At 46.0% G+C, this 24,840-nt stretch overlaps 1 protein-coding gene across 1 annotated transcript in view; it reads right to left on the reverse strand.

Moving 5' to 3' along the window:
- The window catches only part of MAP3K1 (mitogen-activated protein kinase kinase kinase 1), an 82,584-nt gene extending 75,648 nt beyond the window's left edge, over nucleotides 1-6,936 (reverse strand). Inside the window, exon 1 of the mRNA XM_066377618.1 lies at nucleotides 6,570-6,936. Within this exon, the coding sequence (XP_066233715.1) occupies nucleotides 6,570-6,919 (350 nt within the window). The 5' untranslated portion in view covers nucleotides 6,920-6,936. The remainder of the gene's footprint in view (nucleotides 1-6,569) is intronic.
- Between the last annotated feature and the right edge of the window lie 17,904 nt (nucleotides 6,937-24,840).

A 24,840-nucleotide genomic window follows, 5' to 3' on the forward strand; every position in this document is an offset into this window, starting at 1 on the left:
GCCAGGCATTCTGCTAGACACTGGGTCCCCACAGCCCCAGGCTCTGCCCACGCAGGTCTCAGTGTTCCAGGAGAGGCCTGAGACAACAGGTGTAAAAATCCCAGCAGTTAGCTAAGACCTGAACCCTGATAAGCTGACTGGGGACTGGGGAGAGTTCCCGGCAGAGGGTGGGTGCATGCAAAGGCCCTGTGGCAGGAGGTGTGGTCCTGGGTGTGAGGACAGGAGAGGAAGCAATCCTGCAGAGCGCAGGGGTGAGCGTGGTCAGAGACTGAGGCCAGCAGGGACTCACAGGCCTGTCCCACACTCTCTGGTCTTTATACAAATGGACAGCATTTGCAAGTGGTAAAATTAAATTATTTAAACATATTAATTCAAAAGAAATTAATTTATTTTTCCAGAGGAAAACGATTATAGTCCAATATACATTTTTAAGTGATCACTTTGGCCACATAATATGGCACCCAGACTGGAGGGAGAATGCAGGGGCACAGCGCACGCTAGCAGACCACCACAGGAGTCCACAGGAGAGACCAGGAAGCCTGCACCAGGGGTGTGTGGGCGGGTCCCATCACCCACCTCTGACAACAAAACCGATCCATGGAGCTGTCAAGATAGCTCGTAGGTGCTGCTTCTAGCACTTCATGAGCAAGGAACATGTCAGGGGGACAGTGTAGGAAACATCCTAAATTTGGTTTCAGGTTTCTGAGTATGGATGTGTCCCGTAGACATTGAGGTGTAGGTCTAGAGTTTAGGAAAGGTCGTGGCCAGAATAACAAACTGCAATCACGTGTGAATGGCCAATAACTGATCCAAAGGCACAAATGTGACCAGCGTCAGGCTGGAGGTGACAAAGGGAGGCCCTGGGACCAGCCCGAGGATCCTGTGACATCGGAGGAAGCATGCTCAGGGTTAACAAAGTCAGGGGCGCTCGCCCATCAGCCCAGGTAACCAGATCCTTTCAAAGATCAAGAAACTTCAGTTTTCTCAGCATCTGATAGTGCAGGCATGGCTCCAATTACTTTGTTAACAACACAATAGTTATTAAACTAGTTACATTTTATATGATATAAAATTAGTCAGGATTATCGACCTGTGTGTTAAGTACTAACTACTGCTACAAAATAGCAAACAATGTTCAAACACTCCTTAGAAACAGTTCTTGCCTTCAGAACTTGCCTTAAGCTACACCATGATTAAAATCGCACCACCGTAGGTTACTGTAATCTTCCAATACACTAATTTGAAAACAACCACCCTGAGAAAAATTAATTCACCTTAACGTTCATGGGCACCTGACACACTCACCAGTGCCAGACTTTGGACTGGGTGATAGGAAGACTAAGACATGAGTTCTCCAACTGTCAACAACTGACAGGCATGACTCAGACTGCTGTGAGACCAGTTTGAAGATTGCTTGATAATATATCAGTTTAACAATCACTTAGGTAGTAGAAAAGGTAATGATCACCTCTTCTTAGTCAGTAGTACAGCCTCCCCCCCATCAGCGCCCAGTGTCCACACTTGGTCACTGCATGTATGCTCCTCAGCATGTTCTCAGGCGAGTTAACCCACTCACTACCACGCTCTGTAAGCGCCAGGGCCCTCCTCCTGTCTCCAAGATGTCTGATGGTTTCCTTAATATATAGTTCCCAAGTGACAGGCTGTACTTTCAGGAAACATGCTTGCTGAGCCCCAAGAATTGAACAGTTCTTGACACTGTACAACATCTCTACCTATCACGCCAAATTAATCAGACTGGTATTTCAAAGCACTCAAGTCACTGGCTCCACAGGACACGCTCCCGTACCAAACATACCTGAACCACCTGTATATACCACAGAGTAAATGAAGACCGGGATGGGTTCTCCGTGATCTTACGCCTCAAGAGAGTATTTTACATTTTCTTACGTTGTTTTCTTAACTAGCAGGGCTGCTGTTTCTAACAAGAGTGGGTTTTTAAAACAGCATTGGTAGATACTGAGTTTCTTGTTCCCCAGGTCCCCAATTTTATTTAGTCTTTCAAGAAAGAAAAAAAAAAACAACCCACCACATCTAAACTTGCAGTTTCATCTATATTCCTGTTAATTTAAGAGTGTGGGCAGAAAACAGTTGGAAAATCATCTGTATTTGTTACTCCTTGTTTCATTACCGTGAGGGAACGACAGCATAGATCTGTCCACAGGAAAAGGAGAGACCAGAGCAGAAAGCAAACAGCGGCAGACCATGTGACAAACGAGAAGAGGAACCAAGCTGCTACCCTCAACCACTACCCTGGCAGGACAGTCCATCCCCGGAAGTCAGAGCACCACCAGCCTCAGCAGAGGAACGCAGCAGCGAAGATTCCCATGGACAAGAGTCAAGGCACCTGGGTTGACCTGGGGTGTGTGGTGTTCTAGCCCCTCTTCACACTAAAACCTACCAACAGGGACCGGCTCTGCACTGATGGTCTTTCTATCCCTCACATGGACCGTCACATGGCATCGGGGCTCATAAATGTTGGTGAATGACACCTGACACAACAGCCAAGGGGCAGGACCAAAGACACCAGAACCCTTTCTCTCCACGTGGGACATTAGGATGGGTGAGGGACATTAACTTCAGCTCTTTTGTTCCCTTCCACTTACAATGGGACACAGCACAAATCAAGAAATCTACACAACACTGGATGCTGATCAGTCAGTTACTCTCCTCACCTGACATGAGGAGGTGATGAGCTAGGTAGTTTATTCCGGAGTACATGACCAAGGCCAGGTTACAGAAAGCTGCATGCTACCTACAAGTTAAGAGGGATGCACTAGTTAAGGGCACTGGACAGAAACCCATCCGTCTCTTACAAAACAACTTCCTCCTTCAAGACCATCAATTAGGTCTGATTATTAACTTGAAAGAGAAACGGAAGGTAGCAGAGAATGGAGTAGAGAAAAGATCTGTGCAGTCAGACAAACTTGAGTGTGAGTCCTAGCTGTCTCCTAATTGTGTGATAATGGGCTTCAGCATCACACACAAGTTTCCGCCTCTCAAAAACAGAAATGGCAATGCCTTCAAAGGCAGTGATGACGATGCCACGTGGAAGGCAAGGAAGGTGACTGTGGGAAGGTATCTCAACATTCATGCTCAATAATCATGTTTTAGCCTCAGCTAAAATCCTTTCCTCGCAATAAGAGCCCGAACTAATCTCACCATGGCTTCACAATGAGCCCTTTGCTTTCAGTCTGCTCCTGATTATTCCTGTCATTTAAAAAATGTTCTTAATAAAGTATTTCTTAATGACAACTTGGGTTTATTCTTAATAGCGTCCATTTCCTCCCATTCATCTTCCACCCATTTCCACTGTTAAGGAGCTCTAACTTTTGACTTAGGGGGCACAAAGGAGGTCAGGACTGAGGGCAACAACCGAGTCTAAGGACAGAAGTGGTCTATCTGATACAAGCCATGCACTGCAGGTTACGATGCAGACACCCCTAGCCCTGAAGCAGCCTCCAGAGAGGATCAGTTTCCCAATGCCACATTTCCCTTCTGTTTCTTCATAGAGAAATGCCTTTTTAACCAGGGAAATGGGCTGCAGCACACAAAGGCTGTATGTGCTTCCTAACCCAGAGCACTGTGAATGCCCTATTTCCTCCTCAGGGGAGTCTGTCCCTGTGGACCACGGCCTGGCCACCCCGTCATTTCTTCCGGAATGCTCACAAGCCGGCGTCACGGGCTGCTCACAGGCGGCTGAGGCAGGCTATAGCTGATTCTCTCGCTCTGGTTGAAAGCAAAGAACACTCACTCCTTTCTTTTCATTATTTTGCAATCTCCAAGTCGACAAGTCAGCGACCCTCTCTACAACATGCCACCTGTGTGTGAAGTGAGATGCTGGGGGGGTGGGGGGGACACAAAAAGAGTACCAAGCGGCTGCTTCCTGCTTTTCCTACCTAACAAAATGGAGTTATTATGGTGTATTGGAAATCGTGTTATTAAGGAATGCTGGTTAACCAGTCACCCCTGCCAAAATCAGATAGGAAAAGAAAATAGAGGCTGGCAAGAAGTCTGGCTCTCACATTTCTCTTTCAGAATTATATTTAATAAAGTTAATCTCTGAAGAGTTGCATTCATTCTCTTACTTGATTTAACACAGAACTTGGGAGACTATGCTACCACACTGACCCATCCACGGAAGACTAACTTCTTAATCTAAGTTATACCTCTACTGCTTTGTAAAATCACCACCTTTTTTAAAATTTATTTTTAGGCAATCATGTTTCTATACCTCCTCTAGTTTAAAAAAAAAAGTCGCCACATTATATTTTTAGCCTTGCAGCTCCCAGCAGGAAGTGAAAGCTAACTGCTGTGTGGGGTATAAAAGCAGCCTATGAAGAAGCAGCTTTACTTTTAAACAAAAACCAACACTAACAAGTACGGAGTACCTTGTTCTTTCATAGGGCCAGCAAATTGAGAGTTAGGTGTGTTTTTTTCAAGTTACGAAAATAGGATGGAGTAATTATATCTACCAATCTCACAATAGCCTGTTCAATGGAGAGCAACACTGTAATTCTTTTTTCCAGAGACAGTAAATAGGAAGGAAAAGCCCCTAGTTCTGTAATATAAGGAAAAAATTCCAAACCCTTGGGCGCCACTTACAGGCACCAAGCTTTCACTGATTTATTTCAGCTTTGACCCTGACAAAGACGGACAGACTTAAAACAGCTCCTGTGTTTCATACGAATATGATTTATATAACTTATACTTCACCAATGTATTTTCTACATATTTTTCTACATCCAAAGATTAAAACCCAAAGAGAATTCTGAAATAAGACATCACAGAATTCTCTTTAGACAGAAGGGGTTCCCCCCCACACCACTACTGAAACATAAAAATAGTTCAAAATCTATTCAATTTTCTTCCTGAAAGTATGAATGCATCTATTGTAAAAAAAAAAAAATTCAGATGTAGAGTTCAACTGAAATTTTACTGAACAGCTTATAATAAAAGTGTTTATACCCATAGATTCAAATGAATTTCAACTGTATCTACACACAAGAAACCGGGGGGGGGGGGGATCACCATACTTAGAGAAAAAACATTTTACCAGAAATAAATTCTTTAGGTATGACATTTAGGGTGTACAAACTAGCATTCTGGCCAGTGAAATTCACTTTTAAAAAATGATTTTGCGGATGAGCCCATTATTTCACGTACTGTGCAGTGATAAGGCACCCCTTTATACAAGGAGGGTGGCAAACACCCAGGTTATAAAAAGCAAAACTTAAACATGCATCGATTGTTCCGTCCCTGAATTAACCTCCTCCCTCTGCCTTACTCCTCCTAGCTGCATGGAGACCAAGCTAAACCACCTTTATACTGTATATACATTATCTTGCAGTGGTTTGCAGTTCTACATCCACAGCTCACTCAGACCAGATGCTGACACTTGCTGAATTTACTATGTATTCAAAAAGGTGGTCTCCTAAGAACAGGTAAAACTAACTTCTCAAATTTGGGGTTTCACGTTTTTTATCTGGAGCTTTATCAATAGTAACAACTGCTTTCAAAGAAGTGCTCTAGTGGAGTTTTCACCCAATCTGCACAGAGGAACATAACTCTTGTAAGACCAAGTTACGTGTTCACGAGCGCACACAGAAAGTGAACAGTCACAAACGTCCTTTCCTCCCAAAGTTGCCACGGCACAGCGGTGACCATATTTTTTAGGATTGGGGGTGGGGGGTGGGGGTGGGTCAACCGCCAAGTAATACACTGTAGTTAAAAAAAAAAAAAAACAACGAAGTTCAAAAAAAGTGCCAAATCACTTTAGAAAATTAACCGAAACCAAAGTCACGTACTGTGGGCTATCTTTGAAACACTCAGAATAAAGGTCAGAAAACTGCACCAGGCAGTGGGTGACCATCACAGAAAATCTTCCGGCAAACTCAAAACACCCAAGATTGTGCTATGCACACGCTCGTCAGATTTAAGACACGGATTGCAGCTGTCACACATAAAGGAATTTCATTTAACATAAAAAAGTGCAATTGCCCAAAATGCGTCGGCACGACCCGCAGGTGCGAGCTCTGCTGCTCGGCGGCCGGGCCGTCCTGGCGGCTGCGCGGGGCCCGGGGTCGGCGTGCGGCGGCGCAGCTGCTCCGAGCCGGGTCTCCAGCCTCGCCCGGGAGGCTACGGGGACAGCCACCGTCGGCAGGGACGCGAAAGGGTCGACACACGCGGCCCTGAGCCCAGAGCCCACTACACACAGAAGTCACTGGGGTCTTCGTGGTGCAGCCGCGTCCCGGGGAGCACCGAAGCCCTGCGTCCCAGGCGAGGGCCAGTCCCGCCGCTGTGACAGGCGTCCCCGAGCCGTTCCCCCCCCAAGTCGGGCCCGTCCCTGCGCGGGGCTCGCCTGTCACGGCTGCGGGCCTCGCCGCTTCCCCTGCGACCCCGGGACAGTGACCCGGTCGTGGGTCCCCTCGCCCCCAGCGCACGCCTGTCACACAGCCGCGAACAATCGCAGCCCGGTCCCGGCGGGCGCGCAGCCCGGCGGTCCGAGCGCCCATTCTCCGCGCCCGCGCCCCGTCCCGCCCGCGGCTCACCCGGTGGCTGCAGGCGGCGGCTCCGCGCGCTCGGTCCCCGCGGGGCTCGGGTCGCCGCTGTCCCCCGGCTCGGGGGCGTGGGCGCCGGCGCGGCTCGCAGCTCCAGGGGGCGGCGGCTCCGGCACGGGCTGCGCAGCGCTGCCGCCCGCGGGCTCGGGCGACGGGGACGGGGACCGGGACGGGGACGGCGGCGCGGGCGGCGAATCCAACTCCACGCTCCGCACTTTGCGCAGCTGCCGCCGCCGCCAGTCGGCCCGCTCGCGGCCCCCGCCCGCCTGCAGGGACCCTCCGCCCGCCTCCGCGCCCGAGAGTCCCGACGACGACGCGCGAGTCCCCGCCGCCGCCGCCATTTTCTGTCGCGGCCGCGTCCGCCGGGCGGAGGGAGGGGCGGGCGGAGGGGCGGGGACGCGCGGGGGGCGGGCGGGGAGCCTAGGCCGCCTGCGCAAGTGCAGGAGCGCGGCCGCGGGCCCTGCGCGCGCGTTCAGGGGCGGGACCTCGGGGGGGCGCGGACGGGTACAGCGGGGTCCGGGGCGCAGGTAGAGAGGAAGTCCTGCATGCAGGGGGCGGGGATAAGGGTGGGGGCCTCGGGGGCACCCGGGTCGGGGGCGGGGACAGTGGGGTGGTCGCTCGTGGAGGGCACTCCGTGCGCGCCGCCGCCAGGTGGTCCCACTGCCCCTGCGAGAGGAGGGGGCCGCGGCTCGGATTACGGTGTGCAATGCACGGAGGGGGCGCCGGCGACAACGTTCACATTTGTCCTCTGCCTTGGGCGTCGGGGAACCGGCACAAACCAACCCCACCCCCCCACCCCGCCGGACGCGACCCAACGTCCAGCAGAAGCGCCACCGCGGACCAAAGAAATAAAGTTTTGTTGTTTGTTTTGTTTTTTTCTCCTAAAGCTCTCCTAGTCTGCTGCCCGCTCCCCTCCCCATTCGTGCTACAAATAAAACTTCACAGTGTCCGAATCTGCAGCCCAAGGTGAAGTCACGGACTTGGGGTCCCCACCCTGCGCCCTGCTGCACAGACACCTGTTCCGAGCGCGCAAGGGCGCGGGGCATCGGCCACGTTCGGAGAGGGATGACGATGAGCGCTAGGTGCGTGGTGTCCGGTGGGCCAGGTCTGTCCCCGCCCACCCCCAAGTGCCCCACCCCACATCCGACGCCCCAACCGGCACGTCCCTGCGCCCAGCCCCCACTCGCGGACCGACACACCAGTCCCCAAGGCGGGGCCATGAGGTGCCTTGCAGTGAAAACGCACATTTACAAGTTAACGATTTGCGACCTTCTTCGGGCGCGTGGAGCCGCCGCGTCGCGCTCACGTCTCCAACTGGCCTCCAGCCGCCACCCTGAACAGCTTCCCCGGGACTTAGGAAACACGGAAGTGCTGGGGGCGGGGGTCCCTCCTGAGCCGAGGGGACAGCGCTGTCTTGTCACCCTTCGTGTATTCGGGGAGAGTCCGAACTGTCCATGGAATCACCCTCGGACTTCTGGGGATTAGATCACAGGACATCTCCTGTCCTGGGTGTGAATGTTAACCGCGGAGGTCGAGGATACTCGAGGGGTTTTTTATCACCGTCCTGATTTCATATTAGCTCCATGTTTTGAGTATCCTACGACATCTGCCAGAAGATACTTTTAGATAGTTACATCCAACAGGGCAAGTTTTGAGAGTTTAAGTAAATCTGTTAAAATTTTAAGTCCACATGTAGGCTTTAATTATAAGCTTTTGTAATGGTAGCCATGTGTATCATTCAAACCAGAGTAGTTATAATTCCCAGGTCTTCCCGGATGGCCACACCCACCAAACCCTAAATTGAAAGTGATCCTTTTTCCCTGTTTCCTGTTTAAGTTGGAAGACCTGTATAATTTACACACATGCTCAGGCACCTGTCACAGAGAAAAGGGAAGTGGATGACCTTTAGCCTTTCAAAATTTTGAAGTTTGGCCAGAGTAGCAAAGTCAAAAGGATTCCAGCAAAACATTTCCATTGGCCTCTTTCTTTGTCTGTGGTGATGAAAACAGTGATGAGACTGCATGGTGAACCCGCACTCCAAGTGACAGAGGTTCCAAATGCCACACTACCCAGGTCCTCTGACCTCCTCTTACCTACCAACAGACCTCAAGTGGTGCTCTTTTGCCTGATTCTTGATGCCTTGAGTTAATTTCTCCTTGATCTTTTATGTTAATATTTGGGTTGTCATTATGCATCTTTACACTGAAAACTGATTTGTTTTTAAGAGATAAAAACAATCAAAGGACTTGCTTGACAGAAGGGTGTTCTTTCTCTGCTAACACAATCCTAGGAGAATTCAACCCATGGATTGCTGTCATAGTTTGTCTTAAGCGTGGGTAAGATTCCAGCTCTGATTTCAGAACTGTCGGCTCCTGCCTTATATGCCTTCACAAAGGCATCTGCCATATTACCTTCATTTGATTTGTTCTTTCATGATAGACTTGTGTCTCTCCCAAGGTTGCTCGTGCACTGAGAACTCCAGTTATGTTCAAACTCTGTATTTCCCATCCTCTGTGAAAGAAACGTTGCAACCATTTCCATTTATGCAGTGACAATGTCGTAATCTCTACACCAGAGTTTTCCAGACCACTGCCCCCACCATAGTGCTTCTGGGAATTGCCCAAGTCACACATCAGTTCCTGCCCCAGTATTCGCTTAAAAGATCCAGTTTAATATTGGTATATCTCCTCGTTGTGCATACATATTACTGACATTAGCATGGACAGATTCAATGTGCAATGGCAGAAATTTTAGCCTGTGCACCATCGTAGATTGATTAAACACCTGCTAAGCACATGCAAGGAGCTTACTTCTTCTTTGAGGATAATGCCTGTTGTTTCATCCTTACAGAATTAAATAAATAAAACATTCCCATCTACAACTATTTTTATTAGTGGGTATTTATCGGGCTAACTTTGGTAGCATTGCAGATTTGTGTGTGTGTGTGTGTGTGTGTGTATGTGTGTGTGTTTTCATGCCTCTGTGAGACCTATGTCATAGGTAAACATAAAGGGTAAGAATGCAATCTTCAGAATAGAGCAAAAGTTGGTGTCCTATCAGACTTATAAATGTCATACTCTGGAATACTCACAGGAAAGTTAGGGTGGGAAGTTGGTTTTTCCACACTCTTTCCAGATACCAAACTTCCCAGGTGTTTCCATATGTTCAAAGTCAGGAAATTTTGTCATCGATGGGATCATTGGCCCCCAACAAGGCACCATAGGTAGTAAATCATAATAGAAAGTGTGTTAACCAGCTTTACCCGGCTGGCTCATCCAGTAACATACCCGCCATTTCCCGTGTGGCCAACAAGTGCAGGAGGGCGAGTGCTCATATACCTGCACACATCTCCTCCCGCCAGGTATGTCACGGGCCCCAAGAGAATCTGTCATACTCATTCCCAAGCCTGGTTACGCCTATGACACTGTCCTTAGGAAATGTAATTACATTCTACTAAAATTGCTTATTACATTAGGAAAACACTAGCATCTGGGTGCAAAAAGAAAGTTGTTCCTGATGAAAACTAAGTTAAATGCTTTGAAAGAAGGAACGAGGGTGAGGCACTGAAAAAAGTCTCCATCAAATTAGTTCTGGGAACAATGATTGCGAATGATGGAGCTCAAAGCATTCAACTCTGTAAGAACTTTCTTTGCAAGACTGACTACTTTTCACTTGGTTTTAAAGAAACTAGAAGTGGAAATTGTCGGCAATGAGATGTTTGAGAAAGATACATGAGACTGCATGGTGAACCCTCACTCCAAGACATAGGCCCTGCAGCCAAACACTGGGAAAAAAAAAAGCCAAACCACAAAACAGAACCTTGTTATTTACATTTTAAGATAAAGTAAAATATTTAAACTAGATAGGGTGGAGGCAAACATAGGTTTTCAGTTGGGAGTACATGAGACACACGGTTTCTTGTTTTATTGTTAATTGTTAATTATTGTTTTATTTTCCATACGAGCTGTAAACCTATGTATGTCCCATCCTGTGTATGATTCCCTTTTTATCAACCAGCCTGCTAAACATTTTGCATGTATCTGCATGGACTTAAAATCAGAAACTAAATTTCATTGTAAGTAATGAAAAGCAGCTGAATTGGGATTTTATATTTAAAATCTAATGGATCTAACCGCAAAATCCTGCTTACCTTTACTACCCTGCATGGATTCTTTTACATTCTTTGAATGCGCCAGGCTGGTTGCTGTTTTTTGACATAGGGTCAGATATTCTTTTTTCTGTTTGACATTGGTGGCTTAATCATGACTATTGTTTTTGAAAAAAAAAAAAAAGTTAGAAACTTGATACATTCTCCCAAGGTCCTCTGTAAGAATCATCAACTTTCTTCTACCTTGTGTCCTTGTTGGCGTCTCTGCCTTTATGCTCTGCTGGTCCAACTGGGCTGCATCCCACACTGAAGAGGCTCCACAGGTGATCTGAGGGGCTCAGGACCACATCCGGTGGCCAAGTCTATGGCTGCATCTTTTGCAAGATTTGAATCTTCATTTTCAACTGGTTTGCATTGTTCTGGGGAGAAGCTGCAAAAAAAGGGGTACAGAATGACATCCACAGGAGCAGTACTGTCCAGGAAAATGCGGAAGCTACACATGCAAGTCACATGTGTAATTTAAAACTTTCTAGGAGCTACAGTAAACAAGAAAAAAGAAGAACTAAAAAGAAACAGGTGAAGGTAATTTCAATAATGTTTTGTTTTACATAAACTATCCACAATATTAATCTATAAGATGCTGCTAATGGGATTATTTACCATTTATTTTTGTACTAGATCTTGGACACCTGGTGTGTATATTAGACTTCAGACTATCTGACTATGCCAGATATCATTTTGGACTAGCTACACTTCAAATACTCAAAAGGAACGCATAGCTAGTGGCCAATGTCACAGACAACACAGCCCTCGAGCCATTACACCTAAGATCTACGAGTTTTAGGAAACATTACCTGTATGGTTGGGCCAGATTAGTGTCTAATAAATATCCACATTTATATGTCCAGGGAATAAAGGATCATAATAGATAGAAAGCAGTAACATCTAACTAGGTAAACTAGTCTTTCTGCTTCCAGTAGCCAGTCTCTCAAATAAATGTTAGGCACCATTGTCTGAATTACCTTTCTGATCTACAATGCTGATTCTGTCTGCTCTTTTCAAACTCTCCACATGGCACAGAGTATAGAATCCAAATTCCTCCTTTCATTCATTCAGGGAGATAGTGTGTGCGTTAACACACGCACACACACACACCATGAGGGAGGCTCTGGAGGCCCAGGAGCCCTGCGGAGACTAAAGTGGGCACACCTGTACCCTCCTTGGGCTCCGTCTCTCACCTCCCTGACTTCCCACCCCTGACTGTGCGGCTCTCAGCATGACCAGCCGTTCTGGAGCCTGGGATCCACCTCAGTGTCTGCTTCCCAGGTCAGACCTGTGTCCCCAGAATTTCCTTCCTGGGGCTGTCTTCCCCTGAACACACTCCCTGAAAGCCACCTGTCCCCACTGAACCCTGAACCCTGACCACCACCGCCTAGGGCCAAGCCGATTCCTAACACTCGGAGGGCCAGGGGACTACTGGTAGGGCCCTATAATGTTTTTAATTGTCTAAAAGTGAAAATGGAAGCCATCAGTAAAAAATAAAAACATGTTCTAGGTATCCTACCTTGATGAGTGTGTCTTTTTTTTTATACAGACAAAATTAAATACCCTATGTGAAGGTACAGTTTTTAAATACCTGACAGGATGAAAATCAAAGGTAATTTACTATAGTTATACCTATCTGGGTTTTCCATTGATGAGATGACAGGGTTTGGATGGGGCAGAAAATCAAGACAGACATTAATTTCCTAGCTTTTATCTCAACAAAATGGCTAATTATGTTGTTATAATTAAGATTGTCACACCTGATCTGTGGTGGCACAGTGGATAGAGCATCAACCTGGAATGCTAAAGTTGCCAGTTCAAAACCCCAGGCTTGCCTGGCCAAGGAATATATAAGAAGCAACTCCTAGTTAATGCTTCTCACTCCACCGCCTTCCCCTCTCTCTAAAATCAATAAATAAAATCTTAAAAAACAAAGATTGTCACATAAGTTGTGATCACTGGAAACAATTTAGTTATCTATTATTATCAAAAGGCAAAATTCTATTCTAAGAAACAAATTTGGCGAATGTCCAAATTTTATTATTTTTTTTCCCACTGTAGGAAATACATGTATTACCAAAAAATATGTGAAGAGGAAGCAAATGAATGTCAAAATTTTAAATAAAATTATTTAAGCACAGCTGATTTTTAAAACTTTCTGTAAGGAGGGGTTATAAACCATTTTATGAAAACCACTTACAATTCTCACGTGTCTAAATGAAATTTAAGATCTATAGTCATTTGAAGTAAATTTTTTATGTCTCGTATATGAAGATTTTTTCAAAGATTTGAAACAGCTTGGAACTTTGGGTTAAAAATTTAAAACAATCCAGATGGCAGTACCCTGTCCCCATTCAAAGTGCTGCGTTAGTAAAGGCCCTCGAGGGAAAATTTTCATTTGAGGCGTGTAAAGCATTAAGAAATAAAAACTGCATTGGGGCAAGAACTCCGAGAGAGCTCAAATATTGTTATGTTCACTGATAAAAATGACATCTATAACCATAGGTTATTTTTAATATCATTTAAACAAAAATATTTTATGTATTATGTTAATAATGATGGAGACACATGGCAGCTTTGAGGTTAAAAGAATGGGCTGTATGTAGAGCCTAAGTATCCAAGTTCAAATCCCCCTCTGTTCCCGAGATACTTTCCAGGATCCTGTTCCCACAAATGTTGATTTGGTTTTCTGTGTGACCGAGAGTACACACACCTGGAGACATTCCTTTCCCTTCATGGGCTCCTGTCCCAATGTTCACTGTTTTTGGATTTTGTGACCCGCCCCAGCACCACCTTTACCCCCCACACCCCCGGCCACTTCCCGAGGTCCCTCCTCTGGCCTCTGATCACTGACAGTCCTCTCTCCTCCTGAGGCATCACTGCGGAACCTTCTGCTCCTTTTCCTCCGTCCTCTCCTGCTCGTTAGGTCCCCACTCCCTGGTCCTCTCTCTCCTTTCTCCCTCCTTAATGCCCTCCCAATTAATCCCATAAGAGACCATCAGACTATAGAGAGAAATAGATTCTCACGTGTCGTGTCTAAAGACAATGCACAATTCAATTTGCAAACGAAGTAGCATCACTTTAAGAAAGAGGACTGCCTATTAGGGAAGAAATGCTTGAAAAAAAGGTCAAATCCTTAGGAGTCTTGGGCAGTTGGTGTTTTGTAGAGTCACCTAAATCAACTGTTAAATGATCGTCTACCACACGCCAGGTGGGAGCTCGGGACCCTGGGGCAGCGAGAATGGAGAGAGGAGATGATCCCTCTCCCCAGGGTCTCATAAACAGGTGGGAAGTGTGGACTTGGACTAACAGTGGCTCTAATCTGGGCTGAGTCTCTGAGGCAAAGGGCCCTGTCCCATTTTCTCTCCTCCCAGCAGCCACAGCAGGGTGTGCCCCTGAGCAGCCCAGGGCAGGAGGAGGCTGCCCTTGGCACTGTGCTTCAGAATGCACCTGGTGTCACCAATTTGGAAAAGTGAATTTACTGAAGCACACACCGCTGCCCTGGTCACTCGGGTGTGGTGTGGAGTGCTGGTTCAGCTGGACCCATGACCCTCAGTGTCTGCTCTCATGACCAGCACTTCTGGGGGGGGGCACACACGGCTTTTATGCCTTGCCCATGACCTTGAAAAGTTGGATGTGCTGCTCTGATGCCAGAGACTGACACCACTTAGGAGTCAGAGAGAGTCTCGCTGGGAGCAGTGTTTAGTAGGAGAAGAGACAATGTGCTAGCTCCCCTAGGTAACAGGTGTGTGATGGTGTGATGGATGCCTGAATAACAACGTGTCACATCCTAGTACTTGAGGGTCTGTCTTCTTGCTTCTTTTGTGTCCCGGTTCGTGGAGCCTGAGCTACTCACCTACAAGGGCAGCCTTCACAGGGGCCGCACACAAATGCCGGGGAGCCCTGTGCAGTATGAAACAATGTGCGTGGATGCAGTGAAGTGTGTCGCTGTTCCTTGCATTGTCAACTGATGCAAACTTGACAGAGTTATCACAGGTGAATCATCCACCCTGAGGATGGAAATTATGCATTTAAAAGTCAGTTGTTCTAACTAGACAAATCACTCCCCATGACTTTTTAAAACTTTCATTATTTTACAGAGTTTTATGATAATATATCAAAACTAGATGTATGAAAAAAGACTTGAGGTCAACCCCTCACATATCCAAAAAGACCAAGTTAGAAGCAAGTCTCACGAGACATACAGATTGGCAGGTTCCCTTTAGTTGTTGGGGGCTGTAGAGTTCCAATAAATTTAAGGTCTCTGGCCCCCATATTGATTTGGATTTTACGTGAGCAACTGTCAACTTTTTACTTCATTTTCTACTTTGGATTCATGTGTTGACTTCATGTTTTATGTCAGCCTTGAGCAGGGGTGTAGCCAGGATTCCATGACTATTAGTGTTCTAAGAATACATTGCAACTTTGAAACCGTTGAAAACCTTCAGAAGCACACTGTTGCAAAGTGGCTTGCAAGGATAGACATCTGATATTTTATTTTCCTTTAAAAATAACCCTTTGTGATGTCTTTATGGTGAAAGTATAAATAACATTTCTGATCTTCATGTACCTTAGTAGCAAATGAGATGTTATTAGACACTTATCAGAAGTGAAGATGTTTTGGAAAAGCCAAATGATCATTTTCTAGAGAACCGGCAGCATGATTTAGTGGGAAAGGCAGCAAGCCGAGAGTCAGGAGTCACAGGTTGGCCCGTCGCTGCCTGTGTCCTGTCCTGTCGGGTGAATCATGCAGTTACTGCCCCTTCCTGGCTCTTAAGTGTCTTCGTTTTCAAAAGAAGGAGCCTGAACTAGATGACATTTGACACCTTTATTAGTGTAAAAAATTTTACAAAAGTCTGACCCACATGGACAGAGGCCCCCCATTCAAATTGTGTAGCTATTATGTGCTGGTCCTGTATCAGCATTTTGAGGGCTATGCAGCAGTGGGAACAGACTTCTCGGGTCATGTCTCTTGCTATGCATGGTCCTTGTCGTGTTGGGTGTTGGATGGAGAAACTTTCACTTTTATTTCTGTATTGTTGGTACATCTTGAAACTGACAGGTTTCTTAAGATAATACATTATAGAGAATAAATCTGTCACTTTAAACAACACAGAAAATATAAACTAATACATCTTTTTTAAAAAATCTGTCTTATTACCAGTGATTTTGTTTTGGTTAAGTTTTTGTTCAACTTCTAAACCTTTTGAAAACAAAGGTTTTTTTTGTTTTGTGTTTTTTAATCACAAGTTCACCCATTTATGAACATGCTAATGTTTACATTTTCGGTGGGAGGGTGGCAGTTAAATGTTAGAATATCAAATTCTCTTTTGGAAACAGAATGTTTTATGGCATTTTATCTACTTATTGCCCAGCAACCTCAGTTGCAAAACTTTGAGTCACGGGGCCTTTGCACTTCAGTCTGAAATGGCAGTGTCTTTGCAATGGGCTCTTCCTGTGCATCCAGGAACTAAATAGAGTGTTCTTGCTACATTGAGAAAGAAAAACAGGAAGCCAAGAAATACAGCGCCTCAGGTGGGGGAAACAACCTTGATTTTGGAGTTGGTGTAGTAACTACTCTGCCTTCCCTAAGAGTTCTCCTGTCTCTGACTTCTGTCTCTAACTGAATCAGAAAGAAACACAACCTTCACAATGAAGAAATGAAAGTGGAATTGTAGCAACAGCTCCCACCCAGGATCTCTCAGGGGAGAGCCCACCCCTCCCATATTTACTTGCAGTTATAGGGTCCTCTGAGGATGCACATGACCCAGGGGACAGAGCACCTGCTGGGCCCCATCCTAGAAGAACGAAGCAATTTCTTCTCAATTTTGTAGATGACGGAGCAAGTCATAGCCCATCTGACAGAGGCCAAGGTTAACTAAGGGCAGCTGTTCTTTGAGAAGTGTTTGAAATGGTGGGAAATGAATGACACTATCTTCTTTGTTACTAAATAGGTTAGGGTGCAGTGGGTGGGCTTTGTGTCATAGCTCTTTGGTGTACGCAGGCGTCCCCAAACTATGGCCCGCGGGCCGCAATGCGGCCCCCTGAGGCCATTTATCCAGCCCCCACTGCACTTCTGGAAGGGGCACCTCTTTCATTGGTGGTCAGTGAGAGGACCACTGTATTTGGCAGCCCTCCAATGGTCTGAGGGACAGTGAACTGGCCCCCTGTGTAAAAAGTTTGGAGTCCCCTGGATAGAAAAGCATTGGAATGCCAACACATTTTAAGGAAAGAAAATGCTAGATTAGGCAGAGTAACACCACAGAAGTCAACTTTTCATCTTATCTGAAATCACTTCTGATATTACCAAGGGTCTCAAAATTTTGTTTTAAGGCTCTTCATCTTTAAAAACTGGATATTAACAAAAGGAGCTGAAAGAATTCGAGGAAGATTTTCTGTTTTTTTTTCTTCCAAATATTAAACTATCCAGGGATAGAAATTAGATAGGAATATCATCAGAAATCACAATCATCTGAGGTATAAGAACATTTCTAAGTGAGTTTTTAAATTGCCATCTTTTCCTAAAAGCAACTCTTTACCCTCCCCAAAGAGCTGACTGTGTGTTGGTACCCAATTCTGTGGTGAGGGCTGAGGAGACCGGGTGTTGGGTTTTTCTGTCCTTCAGTGGCCTGGCAGGCTTGTTGGCTGGGACAGGTGTGCCTCAGGCAGCTTCGGGGCGGCCCGTTCTGCCCGTTCACGTGGCTGTCCCATTGGTCCGGGAGCAGAAAGGGTGGCTCCCAGACGCTCAAGCCATCACACACTGACGTGATCAGCGTCCTAAGGGGCCCAGCACACCTTCACAGGGGCCCCTTCTGACTTGGCTGGACTGGTTGTCTCCTACTTCTTCCTTGAGTGCTATTTTTCATTTTATTTGAAGAAAAGCATCTCAGCATCTGTCACAACTTTTCATATTAACCTAATCAGGGAATAATAATAATTGTGTCAGCTGCCAAGAGGCTGCCCTGGAGGACAAGTTGGGTTCTCTGGGAACCGCTGCCCCGTTCTGCACACAGGGAGGTCTTCATGGACTGCCTGCCTCCCTCGCTAGGTGTGCTCGGGAGCCAGGGGCTGCTCTGTGAGCTCACCTGTATCTCAGGGATCTTCATCCTGTGTATCAACACTAATATTTACTATTCCTATCAGGTGCCATGCACTGGAAGGCTTCTGAGTAATGATGGTGTAGTAATTACTCAGCCCTCAGCCAATCCTACTGTGAGTAGTCACACAAAATTTTTCCTGCAGGCTGGGGGTCGGGTTTGGTCAGAGGCAGAAGTAAAAAAATTTCTCTAAATATGCTGAATAACTCAAATGGTACCTGTGCCTGCCCACATCACCTCATTACTTTGTGCTGCAAGTCACCAAGATGTTAGGCCCACCCCTGAGCACGGGTGCTGGAATTTCATAACAGATTCTTATGCATTTCACTAGAATTATCCAACATGAACAGTAGGCATTCGGGATGCTCAAATATTGATATCAGGTCTACCGAAAAGTTCTGTCTGTTTCTATCACAAGTTTTGACACATAAGCACATGTTTATTTGGCGCATGTGTGCCTCTCTATTTTTATCACTTAATGTATATATACTGACGTAGAAAATTAACTAAAACAAAGTTGATTCACGTTAGTCTTATGTGTGAAGCGATAGTGTACCCATGGCTACTAATAAAGTTCATTTACGCCACTGTAATTTTTACGAATTTCAACAAGGAAGAAATGCTACAGAAGCATGTAGAAATTTATTGAAAGTATTTGGTGAAGGTACAGTTTCTGATAGGACATGCAGAAGATGGTTCGAAAAATTCAAAACAGGTGATTTCGACCTTTCTGATAAGTCACGTTCTGGGCGACCATCTTTGATCGATGACGATGTTGTTAAGACCATGTTGGAGCAAGATCCTTTTCTGACAACATCGGAGATTGCAGAGAGGCTTAATTCAGCTCAGCAAACCATTTCGGACCATATTCGGAAGATAGGATTGGTGTGGAAATATTCAAGATGGGTGCCACATGAATTAAGTCAGAAGAATTTGGATGATCGAGTCGTCATATGCACATCTCTGCTTGCTCGGAACAAAATCGAGCCCTTCTTGAACCGGATGAGAACTGGGGATAAAAAGTGGATTACCTACGAAAACATCGTAAGGAAAAGGGCATATTGTGAACCCGGAAAACCTAGCCCTTCCACCTCTAAACCAAATTTGATTCTGAATAAGAGAATGTTGTGTATATGGTGGGACATTCGAGGACCAATACATTATGAGCTTTTAAAACCGAACGAAAATCTCAATTCGGGGTATTGTCAGCAACTGGATAATTTAAAGACAGCAGTCCAAGAAAAGAGGCCAGCAATGTTCAATAGGAAGAACACCATACTGCATCATGATAATGCAAGGCCACATGCTGCTTTGGGGACTCGTCAAAAAATTGCAGAACTAGGCTGGGAAATTCTGTCACATCCACCATATTCCCGGACTTAGCACCCTCTGACTATCATGTTTTTGTCCTTACAAAATTTTTTGAAGGGCAAAAGATTCAAAAATGAAGAAGATATCAAACAAGCACTGGTTCAATTTTTCACATCAAAAGATAAAATATTTTTCAAAAATGGGATATACAAATTGCCCTCATGCTGGCAAGAAATCATTAATAATAATGGCAATTATATTATTTAATAAAGTTTATTGACGGGAAGAAAAATTTGTATTTTGTTTTATTCCAAAAACAGACAGAACTTTCCGGTAGACCGTATATAATACTTTCAGTTTGGCAAGCTTGGGTCCTTCACCCACAACTTCTTAGCAAGTCTGTTTCTAAGTTCAGCTCTTTCTTCTCCTTCTTCACCTAGAGAGACTCACATAGATGAGGAAGAAAAAAGATCTAACAAAGGCAGCCAGAAAACATTTTGCTTTATAAAGGCGTCCTAACTGGAGGAACATTAATCAAACTTTCTCCCTAAATTAAATTCTGGGCTGACTCCAACATGGAAAGCTCCAGCTGCCAAGGATACAATCCCAGAAATTTGCAAACACAGGCCCACCTCATTTTTTTGTGCTTTGCCTGATTATGCTTCACAAATTGAAGGCCGACCCTCCACCAGCAAAAAGATGATAATTGGCTTCATTCCAATGGTCTGCAGCCGTGAACAGGTTTGCCTTGCAATAGGAGAAGATGCCATGTAGAATTGATGGGAAGTCTCTTTGGAAGAGTGACATTAGAGGAGCTACCAGTGTTAATTCCTGGTTCCCAGAGAACCCAACCTATGATCAGGATAAATGGGATGCTTCTGATGATTGCCACATAAAAAGGATGCAATATACAAAGATTAGAAGTGAGGCAAAAATCTGACCTCTGGTGGCGCAGTGGATAAAGCGTTGGCCTGGAACGCTGATGTCGCTGGTTCAAAACCCTGGGCTTGCACAGTCAAGGCACATATAGGAGTTGATGCTTCCTGCTCTTCTCCCTTCTCTTGCTTTCTCTCTACCCCCTCCTTAAAATGAATAAAGAAAAAGAAATTAGGCAAAACAAAATAAACTTCATAGGAAGCATATAGTGGGCTACATGATGTTTCCGTATCTAAAGACGGGAAATTATCCCACAAACAGGAAATTCATTACTTCCCCTGTGAGAAGGGTTCTGAAGCGTACTGCCCTGATCCACTCAGGGAACCTCTTGTAGGAGGAGGCCACGGTTTGTTATCTTTACAATGTCATGTAAGACCAGACATTCAGTGCCAGGACCAAAGCCCAATGCTTGTGACAACTGATGAAGGCCACCAAGGTATCAAGGAACACAGAAACCAAGGGTGTCATGGGTCTTTATTCTCACACAGAGAGCCTGACTCATACCGCAGAGACTTCGAATGCCTGGTAGCCATGTTTGTACCTTCCTGTGGAACTGTGGAATGGGAACTAAGGACACCTGCTGGGTGTGGTCTAGCTTTGCTCCCTAACAAGAAGCCCCACAAAGAAGACATCCCTCCTCCTCTTCTTTGCTCTGATGATCTTGCCCCCTGAAACAGCAGCAGCCATCTGCAACCATTAGGAGAGACACTTCACTCCAGATGACAGCTCAGTAAGACAAGGGAGACTGTGTCCTCGATCCCTTCAGTGAGCTGTCGGACCAACTCACGAAATAATTCCAGTCCAGAATTTTGATTTTGACACAACATTCCCTTATTCTCAGAGTCATTCTTTTTCCTTAGGTATTCTGACATGCAGCCAAAAGCACCCTGATTAGGGATGCTAATTCGATGGTTTTGTTTTGCAGATAAAGGAATTGAGACTGAGTAACTTGCTCAACACCTACAAGGATTCAGTGACAGACCTACAACTCCAATGCTGGTGTCCTGACTCCCTCAGTCAGTTCCTAGAGAACATTCTAGCTGGAATAGAAGGAGATAGGGTTGAAGAGAGGCCCTGCAGGCTCTGCAGGGAGGAAATCTCAGGCACTCACAGAGAAAAGGGCTTCTGCTGGTACGTACAGACTGTCAGGACAGGATTTCAGCCAGCTGTGAGCGACTCTCTTGCCTTGCTTCTGACCCCTGAGCCCATCCCTTGTGTCTCCAGAAAGCCAATTAAAAATAAGTATTGACCATGTCACTGTCCTACATACATAAAAATAACATTACTGTACATGACCAAAAGTGAACCAGATTCTCTGAATTTTTTTCCAGCTTCCAAAAATAGTTAGGACTTTCTGCCAAGGGAGCGAGGCTCAAATTCCCATGAAAAAGAAACATCAGCCCATGGCATTTGCTCCAGTGTAGAAATAATTAAATACACGCTGAAGAATGGAATTCTCAGCGCTCTCTCTCCCCCCACCAGCCCGTTGTCAGAAAGGAAAGGAAAGAAAAGAAAAGGAATAGGGCATTCACCATGTAGAGAAGAGAGCACTACACTTGGAATCAGGAAAATTGGGTTCTGGTCTGTGGAAAACATTTGCCATTCTTTTCAGTCACCCGGGATTTGACTCTTTTTTTCTTTTTACAGGTTTGAGGAATTTCTCATCTTAAGACACAGAAACCATGTTTCACTGCATAAGCTTAAAAGACCAGATCCTTATTGTGCCAGCCTCCCTTGCAGCTAGAATTTGGGTACATGGCTTAAAGTCACTGTGATGGCTAATTTGATGTGTCAGTTTCCTGGGCCACAGAGTGCCAAGATACTCAGTTAGACAACATTCTGGGTGTGTCTGTGAGGCTGTGTTTGTGCAAATGTTTCTGGGTGAGACCAGCATTTGAATCAACAGACTAAGCAAAATAGATTGCCTTCTTTAATAGGGTAGGTCTTGTCCAACCCATGGAAAGTCTAAACCAGGGGTCTCAAACTTGCGGCCCGCGGGCCGCATGCGGCCCGCCAAACAATTTTGTACTGATTTTTTTTTGTTTTCAACTGCAGTGAGAAAAGTGTTGCGTAACAGTTGCCTTTTGTAGACCTAGTGCGGCCCGCCGAACAGCTGTGATCTTGCTCTGCGGCCCACATGCTGAGTTGAGTTTGAGACCCCTGGTCTAAATAGAACCAAAGGGCAGAGTAAGAGAAAGTTCATTCTTGCTGCATAACCTTCCTCAAGCTAGGACAGCTTTCTTCTGCCTTCGGATGGAGACTGAAACTACACTGCTGGCTGTCCTGGGTCCGAGGTTTGCCCACCACAGACCCTGGGGCTTCTCAGCCTCCATAACCATGCGAGCCAACTCATGACAATCAAATTCCTTATAATGGACCTCATTCTTTGTCATATAACTCCTGATCACAAGTCCTAATAAATCATCCTCTTGGTTCTGTTTCTCTGAAGAATCCACACAACTAGAGCCACCAAAACCCACCATCCTCAGACTTTGAACAAGAAGCCACTGTGGCAAGTAAGGACCTGGAAAGAAGGTTTGGTGAAGATGGGGGGGGAGTTGATTAGACACAGCTCGTTGAGATGTGACCCTCAATCACAATTCTGAAACAATTCTGTAGCTTTAGACACAGATGGAAAGCGTGTGTGAGGCTTTGGTTTTCTCTCTCGGTGTTGCAGCGCTGGACATGACTGACTCACAAGTTCATCTTTGACTCTTAGCCAAACTAGAAGCTCCATGAGAAGAGAAACCCTTCACTGGCCCATCCACTTCTGTGTCCCCAATATCTAGCTCAGCCCCCAGGGCCCAGTAACTGCTCATGATATTTGTTTAAAAGAATCACATCTGCTTTGTATAGGAACACATCAGCCATTCCTTGCAAATAAGATGGTTTTACTTTGAGATCTTTTACACTGATTGAATCAAACCTTCCTCAGGGTAGGAACATTGAGGAAACCTCAGGCTCACAGAAGCAAAATAATAACCAAAGAAGTTTGAATTCGGACTTCACCTTAGCTTTGACTTTGATTGGAAGAAGTCACAACACTGAACATTTCTCTGACAATGAAAAATCTAGTGATCAGTGTCTTGTCTGGAAGGTAACATTTTGTAGCCACACACACTCTCGTGCCAAGATGAGCTGTGGCGCAGCGTCCTGACCTACCCAGACCACCTCCAGCCCAGTGCTCCCCGCAGTGGCCCAGCTCCCATTCTGGTCTTGCTCCTGACATCTTGCTGCTGCCAATCAAGGGTGAGGGGAGGAGCAAGGGGGCAGGCAGAGTCCTCCTTTACAGCTCAGCTTGTCTTCCCATCTTCAAGTCTCTATTTTCTTTTTTTGTGTGACAGAGAGAGAGAGAGACAGAGAGAGGGACAGACAGGGACAGACAAAAAGGAAGAGAGATGAGTAGCGTCATTTCTTCGCTGCAGCACTTAGTTGTTCATTGATTGCTTTCTCATGTGTGCCTTGACCTGGGGGGCTACAGCAGAGTGAGTGACCCCTTGTTCAAACCAGTGACCTTGGGCTCAAGCCAGCAATCTTAGGCTTCAAGCCAGAGACCTTTGGGCTTAAGTCAGCAACCACGGGGTCACGTCTATGATCCCATGATCAAGCCAGCGACCCTGCACTCAGGCAGGGTGAGCCTGTGCTCAAGCCGGGACCACAAGATTTCAAACCTGGGTCCTCCATGTCCCAGTCCAACACTCTATCCACTGTGCCACTGCCTGGTCAGGCAAATCTTCATTTTCTTGATGTGTTTATTATATTACAAGAGAGCTTCCGTTCAAAAGGCAGCAGAGGCCTAAAGTTAAGATTTGTACACACGCAGAAAATGCAGCTCGTGTTGTTAGAATTGTACTTCTTTGGGTCAGCAAGGGGGTGTGGTGGGGCACAAACAGACCCTCAATCATTCTTAGTTGGGACAGAAACTTCTCTGGGCTGATGCTGGCATCCTAACAAGCTCTAGCATACCATAGACACGAGAGCTAGTTCTTCGGAGCAGGTACGATGTGGCAGCCCCTGTCTAAGCACTTCCCATGTGTTAACTCCTTCCAAATGAGCATGTGACCGTTGTCATGCCCATTTCACAGATGAGGTGAAGCGGGTACAGAGAAAAGTAACTTGCCCATGTTCCTCAGGAAGGGAGGAACCAAGATCAGGACACAAACATCTGGCTCCAGAGGCTGTGCCCAGAGCCACAACCCTGGGGAGCATCACCCAGAGAACTGGATGCCTCCCGCCACAGACCACGTGGTGCTCACGGCCAAAGGCCATCCGGCTAAGCATCGGCGAGTGACGGAGGAACTCCTGACCAGAGAACACGTGTAAGGTCTTAGAAAAAGCCACAGAATCCCCTGACTGTAAAAATAATACGCTCACAGAAGCAAATGTGGGAAACATGAAAAAGTGTTTAAAAATAAAACTCTCACAGAAATGGGGGTCCTTCGTACCCCTTTACTGGTCTCAGTGCTCCTCTGCCCATCTCTCCTACCAACGACCCCCCTGCCTGCTTTATCCAAGTGCTGTGCTTGGCTCTAGGAAGCCGGGCAAATCACACAGAGGAGCTCAGCTGTGGTTACTTCGTCAGAGGACACATAGCACATCTAAGAATCATCTTTTATTATCTTCAGTGTGAGGCAACCTATATTTCAAAGTGATCCACACAGAGCACGGAGGATTTTAGGGCAGCAAACTGTGCTGTGTATGCTGTATCGCCCATTTGTCAACACCCGCAGAACGTATAACACGGAGCAGGAACTCTAAGGTGAAC

The sequence above is a fragment of the Saccopteryx leptura genome, chromosome 1 (genome assembly GCF_036850995.1).
Source record: "Saccopteryx leptura isolate mSacLep1 chromosome 1, mSacLep1_pri_phased_curated, whole genome shotgun sequence".
Classification (NCBI taxonomy): domain Eukaryota; kingdom Metazoa; phylum Chordata; class Mammalia; order Chiroptera; family Emballonuridae; genus Saccopteryx; species Saccopteryx leptura.